The sequence below is a fragment of the Aotus nancymaae genome, unplaced genomic scaffold (genome assembly GCF_030222135.1).
Source record: "Aotus nancymaae isolate 86718 unplaced genomic scaffold, 86718_ANA_hifiasm-v0.15.2.pri h1tg000008l, whole genome shotgun sequence".
NCBI lineage: Eukaryota > Metazoa > Chordata > Mammalia > Primates > Aotidae > Aotus > Aotus nancymaae.
Window position 1 is genome coordinate 32540089 of NW_026988419.1, and position 16742 is coordinate 32556830.

Below are 16742 nucleotides of genomic sequence, written 5' to 3' on the forward strand. Positions count from 1 at the left end.
AGGGGTACAGATTTAGCACTGAATGTTAAAGTAGCCAAATGTAAAGACAGAAGTAAGATTAATTACATGATTTTCAGACATCCTTAAGATTAAACAAGTTTCTCAGGTGAAGCACAACTATATCTAATGTTAAAATCTTTTCCTTTCTGGGTCCTTGTAAAGAGGAACCAACATTATTACAGTACCACTTACAATTTATGAAGGTGCCTGTTTCCTCACACCCTTACCAGCAGTTTGTTCTCTCATCATTACACTTTTTGCCTTTCCTACATTGTCTTTCCTAAAGATACTTTAGCCTTCTCTTGGAACATAGGTTTAATCAAAGGTTGAGCCCTACACCCTTTTTCCTTTCCCTTTCTTTACATCCATTTCCTGGAAAAATCTCTTTTGTGACTTTTTTATTTACGACTGTTATTCCTTTCTTAGTCAAAGCTTTATTCTCCATTTTATTTCAGATTCAAGCAAACAAAGTACATTATCTTTTTTGATATCTTATTTATTATCCCTTAATCCAAAGACTGGCAGATTCAGAACCAAGACTGTGTTGTTCTCTCTGACTCTGGATCTCCATTAGTTAGGAAGGAAGAGATTCACAAGTTGACAGTTCCAACTTTTTCCTTTTATTAGAAATTTAATGGTTGTTCATTTACAAAATACAGAAAAAGGGCTGGGCGTGATGACTCACCCCTGTAATCCCAGCACTTTGGGAGGCCGAGGTGAATGATCACCTGACATCAGGACTTCAAAACTAGCCTAGCTAACATGGTAAAACCCCATCTCTACTAAAATTACAAAAATTAGCCAGGCATGGTGGCGCATGCCTGTAATCCCAGCTACTCAGGAGGCTGAGGCAGGAGAACAGCTTGAACCTGGGAGGCGGAGGTTGCAGTGAGCCGAGATCATACCATTGCACTCCAGCTTGGGCAACAAGAGCAAAACTCCGTCTCAAAGAAGAAAAAAGAAAAAAAAAAAAAAAAAATACAGAAACAATACAATGGGAAAAGAAGTACTTTCCTTTAAGGTATTGTAATATAATTGTGATATTAATAGAATAGTGGAGGTACTATATATATATACACACACACATACATACACACACACACACACACACACATATACTATCCCCCCACACACAACTCTTGTCCAGGTAAGTCACAGTATTTTATGGTACATTCTTCCCATGTGAATTAATAACTAACATTTATTCGGTGCTCAGGATGTGCCAGGTACTATTTTAAACACTTTAAAGAAAACAGTAATTTATTTAATATGCAATACAACAGCATTAGATAAGACTATTCTTCCTTTATGAGAAAAGTAAAGTACAGCTGTCCAGTCACAGAGCTAGTAAGTGGAAGGGCTAACTTTGAACACATACACTCAGGCGAATGCACTTATGAACTTAAACATCGTAACATACTGCTTGATTGCACCAATTGTTCTCAACTATTAATATCCTTGCCAAACACCCACCCTATCCTCAGAAGGCCAGTCCCCCTGTCAGGGATGGGAACAAAGGGAGAGGTTGGATCTCAACAGAGCTAGATTGCTAATAGGCAAACTAAATCCATGAAAGAAGCCCTAACATCCTAGGTATCTATAGTTATAAATTAACTTCTCTTCTATGTATATACAATGGTTCTTATGTATCATCCTGAGGGAAAATGAGAAAATAGTCTTTTCGTGGTTCATGTATGGAAGCTCAGTTGAGAAAAGCATTTTACAGCATGATAAAGCAGAAGAGACTGCCAAAATATAAAAATTAAAAATATATGACAGTTCTTTCTATGACCCTTCCCCTCCACACACACAAAAGAACTGCTGGGTAGCATGGTAGAAAGGCAGAACTTTGTTGGGCTGATGATTATGTATGAGTTAATGTTATTTTTTAAGTACATGAGAGAGGGCAGAAATACAGTCTTTAGTGTTTAGGATATATAAAGGTCTTAATCTGGCCCTGGGTGATAATCCAAATGGGATAGATATAATCTGTGATGATAAGCCAGGCACAGTGGGTCACGCATGTAATCCCAGCACTTTGGGAGACTGAGGCAGGTGGATCACCTGAGGTTAGGAGTTTGAGACCAGCCTGACCAACATGGTGAAACCCTGTCTTTACTAAAATTAGCTTGGTGTGGTAGCGCACACCTGTGATCCTAGCTATGCTTAGGCATGAGAATCACTTGAACCCGTGAGGCAGAGGTTTCAGTGAGCCAAGATCATGCACCATTGTACTCCAGGCTGGGTGACAGTGAGACCCTCTCTCAAAAAAAAAAAAAAAAGCTAATAGTCTCAAAACAAAACACTTATCATATTCAATAAGCTTTTTATTTTATTCTCTCCAATATTCAGTAGGGAATTCCCCAAATGTAGACTTTCTTCACTTCCTTCAAGTAAAACCACAAAATTTTAAGAAATCTATATATATTTCATTTATTCACAAATGTTATTCTGACTTTATACACACTAAAACTCAGAATTGTTTTCAAAAGCTAGTTACCCGTTATTGTAATTACTCTGTGTGGTTTTTTTTTTTTTTTTTTTGGCAGGGGGACAGAGTTTCACTTGTTGCCCAGACTGGAGTGCAATGGTGCTATCTTGGCTCATGTAATTACTCTGTGTCCTTTTTTTGTTTCTTGAGACAGAGTTTCACTCTTGTCCAGACTGGAGTGCAGTGGTGTGGTCTCGGCTCACTGCAACCTTTGCTTCCAGGGTTCAAGCGATTCTCCTGCCTCAGCCTCCCAAGTAGCTGGGATTACAGGTACCAGCGACCATGCCCAGCTAATTTTTATATTTTTAGTAGAGATAGAATTTCACCATGTTGATGAGGCTGGTCTCGAACTCCTGACTTCAGGTAATCCACCCACCTCGACCTCCCAAAGTGCTGGGATTACAGTTGTAAGCCACCGCACCTGGCCCTCTGTGTACATTTTTAAGGCTTACTGTGTCAAATCTTTCACTACTTATTTGATGAAGTCATCTCACATGTCCTTTACAAAGGACTCACTGCTTCACTGTCCCTCGTACAAAACAAAATCTTGGAGGCTTTGTCTGCCATATTCTTGTGGTTTTTTTGAGACAGAGTTTTGCTCTTGCTGCCCAGGCTGGAGTGCAATGGCTCAATCTCCGCTCACCACAACCTCTCTGCCTCCTGGGTTCAAGAGATTCTCCTGCCTCAGCCTCCCAAGTAGCTGTGATTACAGGCATGCGCCACCATGCCCAACTAATTTTTTGGTATTTTTAGTAGAGACGGGGTTTCTCCCTGTTGGTCAGGCTGGTCTTAAACTCCTGACCTCAGGTGATCCGCCTGCCTCAGCCAACCAAAGTGCTGGAATTACAGGCATGAGCTACCATGCCTAGCCCATATTCTCTTTTATTATTACATACTCAGATATAATCATTGTTCCTGAGCATGACTGAAATCAAATTGACATATAGAAAAATTACAGGGTAGAAATTATTTGCTGAGGCATCTGCCAGTGACATTCTAGATCTATTGAACCCTTATCAAGTGAGTGTTTAACATACAGCATCTACACCACTGCATATCTCACAAAAATTTTTATTGCCAATTTTCAATTCTCTCTAGCTCACTGGTTTTCAGCTCTACGTCACATAAAAATCATCTGACCGACTAGGCACAGTGGCTCACGCCTTTAATCCCAACACTGTGGGAGGCCAAGGTGGGCGGATTACCTGAGGTCAGGAGTTCGAGACCAGCCTGGTCAACATGGTGAAACTCTGTCTCTATTAAAAATGCAAAAGAATTACCCTGGCATGGTGGTGGGCACCTATAGTCCCAGCTACCCTGGAGGCTGAGGCAAGAGAATCAGTTGAACCCAGGAGGTGGAGATGTGGTGAGCCAAGATCACGCCACTGCATTCCAGCCTGGGCAGCAGAGTGAAACTGTCTAAAAAAAAAAAAAAAAATCATCTGGGTAATTCTTTAAAACAATTCTGATGACCAGGTCCCATGCAGACTCCCTGGGAGTAGGATTTGGCACCATATAGTTTTCAAAGTGCCCAGCTAATTCATTCTCAGGTGTGATTAGGATTGAAAATTCTCTTTAATGCTGGCCAGGCACGGTAAGTAAGAGATCACGCCATTGCACTCCAGCCTGGGCAACAAGGGCAAAACTCCGTCTCAAAAAAAAAAAAAAAAAAATCTTTAATACTATACCAATCTTTGGCAGAGGTAAGCTTTCTCTCTTCTGTCCAGAACCTGACTCAATAATAAATTTTTCCTAGAGAAATACCTAGTACAGTAACTGACAATATAAGAAAGAGGTATCATTAACCCATTCCATAAATAAACCTCCACCCCAAAGAATAGACCCATCCACATCAATGCTTTAGTCTGCCTTCTCTACTCCCTAACTCAGGCCACCCAAAACTGTAGGTGTTAATACACCTTCATTGGCCCCTTTCACTTCTTGGCCTGTCCCCGTTCTCATTACCTCTAGTTTCTGTTCCAAAGCTTCAGCACATAAAGTACCACTTTCTCAGCAGCCTCAACTCTTTTTCTATGAAATGGAGGCCATCGTGCTAGAATGAATGTTCTTAATTTCCTGTTCCCCGCTACCACGCCAAAGTTCTGAACTATATCTGCAACTATCCTTATCCCCTTGCTACCTGTCTCAGATGAGAGGTATCTCGAATCTTTTCTTATTTTCCTCACACACTGCGCAGTTCTTACTTTTGCCACTTGGCTTAAATCTGTATGCTGATGACCCTCATTTATATCTCTAGGCCTAGACCTCTTTAATGTTAGACTTTTAAATCCAACTGGCTTCCGGATAGCTGGATATCCCTCAGGCACTTCAAAGTTAAGATGCCTCAAACTAGACTCATCTACCTTTTTCCTCGATCAGTAATCCCTCCCTCACATCACACTCATGAACTAATACCCAGCCAACCAAGCCAGAAACCTGAGAATTATATCTCCCCTCTCCCTCACCTCTAGTATCCAGTCTCCAAGTCCTGCTGTCTGCCTTTTTTTTTCAAGTTAATCCTTCCCACCTTTACTTCTATAGCACAAACTCATATCCTCTTCATATCGACTGCTTCAGTTGCCTCCTAACTAGACTCCTTGCCCTTAAATTTATCCTCCTTAGTGATAGATATTAAATACTTATCAGTACCCTGATTAAAATTATCCAGTGGTTCCAATATAGAGGATAAATTCCATATTCTTCAACCTGTGTACAAGGCCCCGTGGCCTACTTCTACCCCATCTCCTAACATTCTTACTTGCACTTGAAATTTAACAACTAAATGCTTTGTACTACCACACCCATTTGTACAATCACACACTTTGTGCTGCCACACCCAGTTTGTACTGTTACTGAAATCCCTTTTCCAGTATATCCTCTTGCTTAAGTCTACTTGTCTTTTGAAGTTGGATTGGCCTTTCCTCTGTTATCCCCCACTCCAACCCCCAAATTAAGCTAAATGGCAGTCGTCCTTGTAGTTCTCAGTACACCTTTTCGAATTCTTTTTGTAGGCCCCTACAAAAATGGGGTCTCCCTATGTTGCCCAGAGTGATCTCGAACTCCTGGGTTCCAGTGATCCTCTCACCTCGGCCTCCCAAGATGTTGGGACTACAGGTGTCAGCTACTGGGCCCAGCCTACACCCTTTTGTGTTGAAATTATCTGATTCTTTCTACCTAACTAAATTCTAAATTCCTTAAGGGTAAGGGCCATACCTGGGCATTATGCCCCCGGTAGGGGCTCAAAAATTTTATTAAATAAACTGTTCAAAAAGACTCAGTGAGAAAATGGATTTTTTCAAGGAGCAATAGCATCAATATGAACCTTTTTACGATACTGGCAAAGACAAAAGTTAACTGAGTTTCCCAAACTTAGGGACCAATATAAATCTTAACTTGTTCATAAGACCTGCTTCGTTCTGGTTGCTTAATCTAGATCTCTCACTGATATCTATACAGCTATTTAGATTATATTTCAATTTGTAAGATATGAGCTGAGATCATATTCTTGAATTTGATCAAGTAAAATATGGTTTGGGTAAAAAACCTTGTTTGATGAACTTGAAAAAAAGTTTTTTTTTTTTTTTTTTTTGAGACGGAGTCTCGATGGTGCGATCTCGGCTCACCGCAACCTTCGCCTCCTGGCTTCAGGCAATTCTCCTGCCTCAGCCTCCTGAGTAGCTGGGATTACAGGCACAAGCCACCATGCCCAGCTAATTTTTTGTATTTTTAGTAGAGACGGGGTTTCACCATGTTGACCAGGATGGTCTTGATCTCTTGACCTCGTGATCCACGTGCCTCGGCCTCCCAAAGTGCTGGGATTACAGGCGTGAGCCAACGCACCCGGCCAAAGATTTCATTTTTTAACTCAGTCATCTCCTTGAAGAAATTTATAAAGATTCTGATTTTCTTCAGTGTGCTGACAGATGAGATCACTGGTGAAGAAAAATATAAGCTGATATCATCTTGATTCTGGCATCTATTTAAAAATTAATTAAAACTTGTGTATACCTGCACGTTCTCCACATGTACCCCAGAACTTAAAGTATAATAAACAAAGTTAATTAAAACTTTAATAATTATTCTCTCCTTAAAGAATCTCCTCCTGGAGGATTAGGTTAGAAGTCTTGAAACAATTAGATGCTAGATCTCCTGTCATACTTAGTGGAGGACCAGGAAATTACAAGGTTGAACCGAGAGGATTTAGACTCTACCACTAAGCACAACTGAGAGCAGAAATTAGGTCATACTGAAATGGGGAGGACAAACTTAGGACCTTGTCTTACTTGGCTCCTAGAATGCTGGCAATGAGTCATATGCATCCTACGCATTAATTTTTTTTTTTTTTTTTGAGACAGAGTTTCACTCTTGTTGCCCAGGCTGGAGTGCAATGGCGCAATCTCGGCTCACTGCAACCTCTGCCTCCCAGGTTCAAGCAATTCTCCTCTCAGCCTCCTGAGGAGCAGGGATTACAGGCCCTGCCAACATGCAAACTAATTTTTTGTATTTTTAGTAGAGACGGGGGTTTCACCATGTTGGCCAGGCTGGTCTTGAACTCCTGACCTCAGGTGATTGCCTCATCCTCCCAAAGTGTTTAACAGATATAAAACATCAAGAGTTTATTACAGTTTTGACTAAATTTTAGTCAAATTTTAGAACCTACAAACATACTAGGTTCTACATAGTAGATCACCTGAGGTCAGGAGATTGAGACCAGCCTGACCAACATGGTGAAACCCCTCTCTACTAAAAAAATACAAAATTAGCTGGGTGTGGTAGTGGGCGCCTGTAATCCCAGCTACTTGAGAGGCTGAGGCAGGAGAAACACTTGAACCTGGGAGGTGGAGGTTGCAGTGAGCGGAGGTTACAGTGAGCCGAGATCGTGCCATTGCACTCCAGCCTGGGCAACAAGAGTGAAACTTCATCTCAAAAAATAAACAAATAAATAAATAATAATAATAATGGGAGTTCAAAAAAAAGTTATCAATTAATTATATATATCTATGTGCTCCTCTCCATCTATTACCTCAGCCTCTACAAGAGGTAACCAGTAAACCATATTCTAATACATTTTTTTCTTTCCTTTTTCTTTTTTTTTTGGAGATGGGGTTTCACTATGTTGGTCAGGCTGGTCTTGAACTTCTTTGATCCACCCACCTCGGCCTCCCAAAGTGCTGGGATTACAGGTGTGAGCCACCGAGCCCAGCCATGTTTTCATTTTTTTTAGAGACAGGGTATCTCTCTGTCACCCAGGTTGGAGTGCAGTGGTGCAATCATAGCTCACTGTAGCCTTGACCTTCTAGGCTCTAGCAATCCTCCCACCTTAGCCTCCTGAGTAGCTGGGACTACAGATATACACCACCATACCTGGCTAATTTTTTAACTTTAGTAGAGATGAGGGCTCAATATGTTTCCCAGGCTGATCTCAAACTCCTGGCCTCAAGTGGTCCTCTCACCTTGGCCCCCTAAAATGCTGGGACTTTAAGAGTGAGCCACTACGCCTAGCCCTAACACATTTACACATGCCTGAACAACACATTTTTTCCCTTTTCCTTCTGAATATAATGGTATTATAACATTTTAGTCTTCTGGGAAATGCTTTTTACAAATAACACCGTTACATTTCTAAGGTCGTGCATGTATATATAGCTAATTTTTTTTTTGCTACTATGCGATATTTCACTACTGAATACACAAAATATCCATTCTATAATCAATGGACATTTCGGTTGTTTCTAGACTTGCTGTTACAAACAGTACATCCGAACACTCCTGTACATGTCTCTTGGTGCATACTTACAGGTTTCTCTTGAATAAACATTTGGGAATGGAATCCCTGGGTCAGAATATATGAACAGACAATACATATCCATAACCTTGGTGTATGAGGTGTATAATATATAATGGTTTTCAACTCTGGCTGTAAAAGAATCATCCAGGAACCTTAAAATATAGTCAAAGTCCTAATCAGCCCTATTGACTGTTTATTTTTAGGGTAAGGCTGTGATCTGTTATAGTTTTAAAACTTCCAGTGGCTCACTCCTGTAATCTCAACATTTTGGGAGGTCAAGACAAGAGGATCATCTGAGTCCAGGAGTTTCAGACCAGACTGGGCAACAGAGTGAGACCTCGTCTCTACAAAAAATCAGAAATTAGCTAGGCATGCTGGTGCACTCCTGTAGTCCAGCTACTTGGGAGGCTGAGGCAGGAGAAACTGCTTGAGCTCAGGTGGTCAAGGCTGCAGTAAACCGTGATCAGACCACTGCACTCAGCTTAGGCAACAGAGTGAGACCCAGTCTCAAAAACAAACAAAAAACTTCCACAGGAGATTCTGTCACAGCCAATCCCTGGTTTTCAACTGGAATATGGAAGCAGTCATTAATGTAGTAATTAATACATAAATAATTGTTTAGTTATTCATTCAGGAAAAAGTTGACTTTTCAAAAAGTTGATCACCTCCCAGCCTCAACTCCTGTAACAAAACCAATATATTTCCTTATAATAGAAGAGTAAAAGGAACCAGTTTGGGCAGCATAGTGAGACACCATCTGTACAAAAAAATACAAACATCACCTGGGCAGGTGGCATGCACCCATCGACCCAGCTACTCTGGAGGCTGAGGTGGGAGGATCACTTGAGCCCAGAAAATTTAGACTGCAGCGAGTCAAGACTGCGTCACTGCACTCCAGCCTGGGGACAGAGCAAGATCCTGTCTCTAAAAAAAGTTTAAAAAAAAAACACAAAAAGAAAAGAAATTACTCCTAGTCTCATCATCCAGAGACAAACACTGCAATGAATTTTTTTCAGAATTTTTGTGTATTTTGTGAATTTTTTTCAGAAATTTTGTATATTTTGATGTATTGGAAATATAATACACTTAAACTGCATATTTTGATTGAGTACACTTTTTTTTTGAGACAAGTTCTTGTTCTGAGCATGATCTTGGCTCACTACAGCCTTGATCTCCTGGGCTCAAGCAATCCTCCTGCCTCAGACTCTTGAGTAGCTGGGACCACAGGCACATGCCACTACAACAGGCTAATATTTGTTTTTTGTTTTTCGTTTTTTTTTTTTTTTGTAGAGATAGGGGTCTCAATATGTTGCCCAGGCTGGTTTCAAATTTTTGGCCTCAAGCAATCCACCTGACTGGGCCCCTCAAAGCTCTGGGATTACTGTACCCGGTACTGACTGAGGATACTTTATCACTCTTTTTCTAATCATAAAGTTATGATTCTATGCAGATACAAAGTATGAAAGACCACACAATAAATCATTAACTGAAGTCATCTCTGGGAAGTGGAATTGATTTTTAAAAATAGGCATGCACTAGTTTTTTAATTTTAGACCAAAAAAAATGACTCCACAGAGGTTTGAAAAATACAGAAAAATATAACAAGGAAAATTAAAAATCCCTAATTTTACCATGGTGAAGACTATGTGCACTTCTCTTTAACCTACTTGCGATCTACCACAGGTATCAAGTCAAGTTAATACAGGAATGTTCGAACATCCAACAAAAGATGATAAAAGCTGGGCACTGATAATGGGTAACATTGCAACCCGGAAGTTTGATAGTCTTTCCTCCCCACTCTCAAAAAAGATCACTGTTTCATGTCATTCAACATGAATTTTATGGTGAGATATTAAGCCCCTTTGGTACATTACTAGTTAAACATTTCAGGTTAGATTCAAAGATGAACTCACTTAATATCAAGAGTCATGTGGTGGTGAGATTCTAGTACACGTTAGGATAGGACCACCATTTATCAAGTCTCCCTGACATTATTTGTCAGATGTACAAAAACTATAAAAAAAGTGTATTCATTTTGCAATTATGTTAACTTGTATTACTATAACATATGTATCAAAGTTTCTAAGCATAACCAAGGCATGAGAACATAGATTTTTAAAGAATTGGGCCGGGCGTGGTGGCTCACGCCTGTAATCCCAGCACTTTGGGAGGCCGAGGCGGGTGGATCACGAGGTCAAGAGATCGAGACCATCCTGGTCAACATGGTGAAACCCCGTCTCTACTAAAAATACAAAAAATTAGCTGGGCATGGTGGCGCATGCCTGTAATCCCAGCTACTCGGGAGGCTGAGGCAGGAGAATTGCCTGAACCCAGGAGGCGGAGGTTGCGGTGGGCCGAGATCGCGCCATTGCACTCCAGCCTGGGTAACAAGAGTGAAACTCTGTCTCAAGAAAAAAAAAGAATTGAGGATTTACCTTAAGATATTCACTGTATTCATCCTCAAACTTCTTGCCCCAGATACTGTTACCTCCTCTTCCAGTACCTATATTACAAGGCAAGAAAATCAAAAGAAGTATTTAATTAAAATAGAAAACAAGCTCATTTCCCAAAACTTAAGGAATACTTTATAGTACAACTGCTTAAATATAAATAAAATTTGGCCAGGCATGGTGGCTCATGCCTATAATTCTAGCACTTTGGGAGGCTGAGGCGGGTGGATTGCCTGAGCTCAGGAGTTTGAGACCAGTCTTGACAACATGGTGAAACCCCATCTCTACTAAATACAAAAAATTAGCTGGGTGTGGAGGCATGTACCTGTAGTCCCCGCTACTCGGGAGGCTGAGGCAGGAGAATTGCTTGAACCCAGGAGGCAGAGGTTGCAGTGAGCTGAGATTGTGCCACTGCACTCCAGCCTGGGCAACAGAGCACGACTCGGCTTCCAAAAATAAAAAATAAATTAAAAAAAATACACACACACACACATACATATATAAATAAAATTTGATATGGCCTTTCCTAATTCCCCAAATTAACTTCACAGACCTGAAGATTAAAATAGACCTACAAAAAACAAAAAAGAATAACCCTCCTTATAAATACTGTTCATATATATTTTTTAGTATGAAAATCTTCACAAATTTGTATCTTGTCTTTGTGCAGGAGCCATGCTAATCTTCTCTGTATCATTCAAATTTTAGTATATGTGCTGTCAAAGTGAACAAAATTTTGTTTATATTTTAGGGGTAGGTGCTAATAATTTCTGCTTTAAAAATTATACCATGGAATACTATGCAGCTGTGTAAAGGAATGAGATCATGTCCTTTGCAGGGACATGGATGCAACTGGAAGCCATCATCCTCAGCAAACTAACACAGGAACAGAAAACCAAACACCATATTTTCTCACTCGTAAGTGGGAGTTGAACAATGAGATCACATGGACACAGGGAGAGGACCAACACACAGCAGGACCAGTAGGGGGATGGGGGACAAGGGGAGGGAGAACATTAGGACAAACAGCTAATGCATGCGGGGCTTAAAACCTAGATGACAGGTTGATAGGTGCAGCAAACCCCCATGGCACAGGTATACCTATGTAACAAACCTACATGTTCTGCACTTGTAGAACAGAACTGAAACACACACACACACACACACACACACACACACACACACACACCCCTCTACATTTTAAATTCTTCTTTTACCCACTGCTTCATACTATATATTCAGTTCCTTGGATCTTAGTTAACGGAATAACTTACCTGTTGGATCTTCTGTTTGAACCATGAAACCCTTGATATTTCTATGAAATATACAGCCATTGTAGTAGTTACTGGCACAAAGAGCCAAGAAATTCTGAAGAGAGTAAAAATAATGATTGAGAAATGATGCAGAAGAAACCCAGTTAAGGCAAAGAATCAATCATATTTACTGAAAATGCTATAGCAGCATAAACTATGACTTTTGGCATTACTTTGGATGTCACTTCCTTTCCTAAAACACTTTCAATAGCTTCCTTCTGCTCTTGGATTAAGTGAAAATCTTCAGCAGGGCCTAACAAGCCCTGCAGCACCTGGCTTATCTCTTCATCACATATACTAAGAACTGCTTTCTTATTGCTTACTACTTAAACCCATCAGCATTCTGACAACCCAAAAGGGACAGGATTTCCCATCTTGGGGACTTTGTACCTGATATTTCTATACCGGGAATGTTCTCTTTTTTTGTAGAGACAATATCTCCCTATGTTGCCCAGGCTGGCCTTGAACTCCTGGGCTCAAATCATACTCCGGCCTCAGCCTCCCAAAGTGCTGGAATTACAGGTATGAGCCACCGTGCCTGGCCTTAGAATTTTTTAAAATTTTATTTCACAACTCTGAATACCTAGAATATTCTTTTTAAACCTCTTTCCATGGAGATGCCCTCACACCTTCACATTCAGTTTAAGAATTAGTCTCTTGGCTAGGCCTCCCCTCACCTTCTTCCTTTCCTATTATTCTCTATCTCAACACTTAATTGTTTTCCAGTCATTATCATCTTTTAGAATGACTTAATTTTAGGCCAGACGCAGTGGCTCACACCTGTAATCCCAGCACTTTGGGAGGTGGGCAGATCACTTAAGTCCAGGAGTTCAAGACCAGCCTGGGCAACATAGTAAGAGCTTGTCTTTATCTTTAAAAAATAATAATAATAAATAAAAATATTTTTTTAAAAAAGAAGTATTTAATTTTCCTGGCCTGCTTATTTTTACAACTAGAATATTGGCTTCATGAGGGTAAGGAATGTCTGTTGCTCATCACTGTATCCCCAGACTCTGGGGCAAGATGGCCTTTCATAAATAATGGGTTTTTGTTTTGTTTTGTTTTGTTTTGACACAGGGTCTTACTCTGTCGCCTAGGTTGGAGTGCAGCAGTGTCATCAGAGTTCACTATAGCCTTGACTCTCCAGATTCAAGCAATCCTCCCACCTTGGCCTCCCTTGTAGCTGGGGCAATAGGCGCACAACACCACACTTGGCTAATTTTTGTATTTTTTTGTAGAGATGGGGTCTCACTATGTTGTCTAAGTAGATCTAGAATTTCTGAGCTCAAGTCATCCTGCCACCTTAGCCTCCCAAAGTGCTGAGATTATAGATGTGAGCCACCGCACCCGGCCATAAATAATTGTTGAATAAATGAATATATATAGCTATAGCTGACTCTTCTTTCTTCTATCCTTGTCATTTAAACAGGTGAAACAGGCCGGGGCGGGGGCTTATGCCTGTAATCTCAACACTTTGGGAATCCAAGATAGGTGGAACACCTGAGGTTAGGAGTTCAAGACCAGCTTGATCAACATGGTGAAACCCCATCTCTACTAAAAATACAAAATTAGCCAGGTGTTGTGGTGCATGCCTGTAATCCCAGCTCTCAGGAGGCTGAGGCAAGAGAATCCCTTGGACCTGGGAGGTGGAGGTTGTAGTGACCAAAGACTGCACCACTGCACTCCAGCCTGGGCAACAAGAACAAAACTCTGTCTCAAATAAATAAATTAAAATATACAGGTAAAATAATGTATAGAACAGGCCAGGCATGATGGTTCACACCTGGAATCCCAATACTTTGGGAAGCTGAGGCAGGAGGATGGCTGGAGACCAGGAGTTTGAGACCAGCTTGTGCAACTTAGTGAGACCTCATCTCTACCAAAAAAAAAAGAAAAAAAAAAATTAGCCTGGCATGGTAGCACCTGTAGTCCCACTACTTGGAAGGCCGAGGTATTGCTTGAGCCCATTAGGTTAAGGCTGCAATGAGCCGTGATTGCACCACTGCACTCCAGTCAGGCTGGCACAGCAAGACCCTGTCTCAAAAAAAAAAAAAAGAAGTATACAACAATTCTTTAATATAATATCCTGGCTGGGTGTGGAAGCTCACACCTGTAATCCCAGCACTTTGGGAGGCCAAGGCAGGTGGATTACCTGAGGTCAGGAGTTCAAGACCAGCCTGGTCAACATGGTGAAACACTGTCTCTACTAAAAAAATACAAAAATTTGGCAGGCGTGGTGGCGGATGCCTGTAGTTCCAGCTACTTGGGAGGATGAGGCAGCAGAATTGTTTTAATTCGAGAGGCAGAGGTTGCAGTGAGCCAAGATTGGGCTACTGAACTACAGCCTGGATGACGGAGCAAGACTCCTAGGGTGGGGGGAAGGCCGGGCGTGGGGGCTCATACCTGTAATCCCAGCACTTTGGGAGGCTGAGGTGAGTGGATCACCTGAGCTCAGGAGTCTGAGACCAGCCTGGCCAACATGGTGAAACTGCATCTCTACTAAAAGTACAAAAATTAGCCAGGCATAATGGCATGCACCTGTAATTCCACCTACTCAGGAGGCTGAGGCAGGAGAATATACACACACACACACACACAGACACACATATAAATAATAATAATATAATCCTAAAGATTATGTTTCCTGAGGAAAATGAGTCCAAAGAAAATGATACTGGCTACTCTAACATTACAGAAAAATTATCTGCCTTCTCTTCATTCCACCTTTGGGATTGGACAAATAAGTGGAAATCAGATCAAAAGTTATGATGGTTAGTTTTTTCTAACAATGGTTTTACAGAAAGTTTTGTTGTTGTTGTTGTTGTTTAGGTTAGATTATTCAATTCCAAAATGGTTACCTTGTTGTATTAACTGATGTAAATAATGGTACTTACCTCACATGTTTTGGGTGTCCTCTCACAAAAGACTTCAATTTTAATATCACCTACATCTGTATGCAATGTCACAGACTAAAAAGGAGAGAAAATGTGAGAACAAATGAAATTTCTTCAGGTGACTTTATGTACTATATTATTTCCCTAAATGGATATTCAAGATGATAATCTGAATAAAAACAGACAGAAATACTGCTTCAGAGATGACCCGTCCACAAAGGATGTTGGTGAATTGCATATATATAAATAATACATAACAATTAGAGATAAGTTGTACTTTTTCCTCAAAATGTATCTCAACAGTCGAGAAAAAACTCCAGAATATAAATGTTAGGGTTAAGTAGTATCCATGATAAAAATTTGGAAGTAAACATTTTGATGGAAATAATTATTATAACTTTGAATTTTTTCATCAAGAAAAATAAAAACAATTGTTATGTATTATTGATTTATATGGCAATTCACCAAAATCCTTATTTATAGAAAAATGATGAGAAAATGATTTTTCAAAACATAATTGCCACCATTTTCCTCAGGTAATTTAATTTTGAGAAATAGGGTTAAAAAATAATTCCTTTCTCAACTAACAAAAACATAACCAGTGTCAGCGTTTCTAAATCCTAAATGTGCAGATAACCACAGTGATCTTTCTTGTTTGCTTTTTTTCTTGTACCTGTTTTTCTGTAAACTGTATACCCCTTGATACGATACTCTATTCTGGAGAGGGAGAAAATAGTCTGTTATATTGGTGCTGCAAAGGCAAGCAGAAGAGATTGGGTCAGAAAACTACCCTGCCGCGAGACAGCACTGTGTACTAGTGGGACGGGGGTCCTGACTCATCCTTACTGTGTCACGTGGGTTTTCACTGTCCTGGAAAAGACACGAAATGAGGCAAAGATTAGGTAAGGTAGAGGGAGCGGTTTAAAGGGGCCCTGCCGATGCTACTTAATAGCAAACACAGTGTTTACCTTAGTATGAGAGCTGTTTCCAGCTTTACGTGTAAATCTCGCGATATTGTGGCTGTGGCACTGTTTCCTGCCCCAGAGGAAACTGCAGATAACTCATTTGCCTGTTGTTGCACAGCTGTGACTCTGACTTCAGAGTCCCTCCCACCATACTATGCTGCCTCCTGTTGTCGTTGTTGACTGTGGCCATGTAGCCTCTCAGTTTCCTCGTCTGTAACAGTAAATAACTCAAAACCTGCATGGTGGCCCACTAGGGTTTCACTTGCAAGCTTGCCAGATGTAGAAGAGGCTAGAGAACGGAGGTGAGGACCGTTAGAATCTCATCCAAGGCCGGACGCAGTGGCTCATGCCTGTAATCCTAGCATTCTGGGAGGCCGAGGCAAGGTGAATCGCTTGAGCGCAGGAGTTTGACCAGCTTTGGGCAACATGGCGAGATCCCATCTCTACTAAAAATACAAAAATTAGCCAGGCGTGGTGTTCCGCGCCTATAGCTCTAGCTACTCAGGAGGCTGACGTGGGAGGATCTGCTTGAGGCCAGGAGGTGGAGGCTCCGGTGAGCTGATACCGCACCGCTACATTCCAGCCTAGGTGACGAGTGAAACTCTGTCTCAAAAAGAAAAAAACAAAAACTTCCAAGACCTCGAGTGCTTTTTGGAGACCCTGTATTACTTCAAATAATGCATTAAATAAGCATCCCCATCTCATTAAATAGAAATGTTGAAAAATTGCTTGTGGAATAATTGGCTTATGGATGGATATTTCATCAAATTTGCAATTGACTATGCTTTTCTTCAAAAAGTGTTTATAGGTAGTAAGTTTAAGAATGAGGTTGACAGCATTA

General features: G+C 40.8%; 1 protein-coding gene and 1 non-coding gene across 2 annotated transcripts; both read right to left on the reverse strand.

Moving 5' to 3' along the window:
* Positions 1 to 823: 823 nt before the first annotated feature.
* Positions 824 to 15997, reverse strand: LOC110567598 (peptidyl-prolyl cis-trans isomerase-like 3; the record flags this gene model as incomplete). The annotated part of the gene is made up of 6 exons (XM_064373202.1): positions 824 to 944; positions 10715 to 10782; positions 12004 to 12097; positions 14937 to 15011; positions 15783 to 15806; positions 15905 to 15997. Coding segments are annotated over 6 exons (399 nt in total), but the record flags the coding sequence as incomplete, so codon positions are not given.
* Positions 11355 to 11459, reverse strand: LOC135273701 (U6 spliceosomal RNA). Its single transcript, XR_010341517.1, has one exon. It is a non-coding gene; the product is annotated as a U6 spliceosomal RNA (small nuclear RNA).
* Positions 15998 to 16742: the final 745 nt, after the last annotated feature.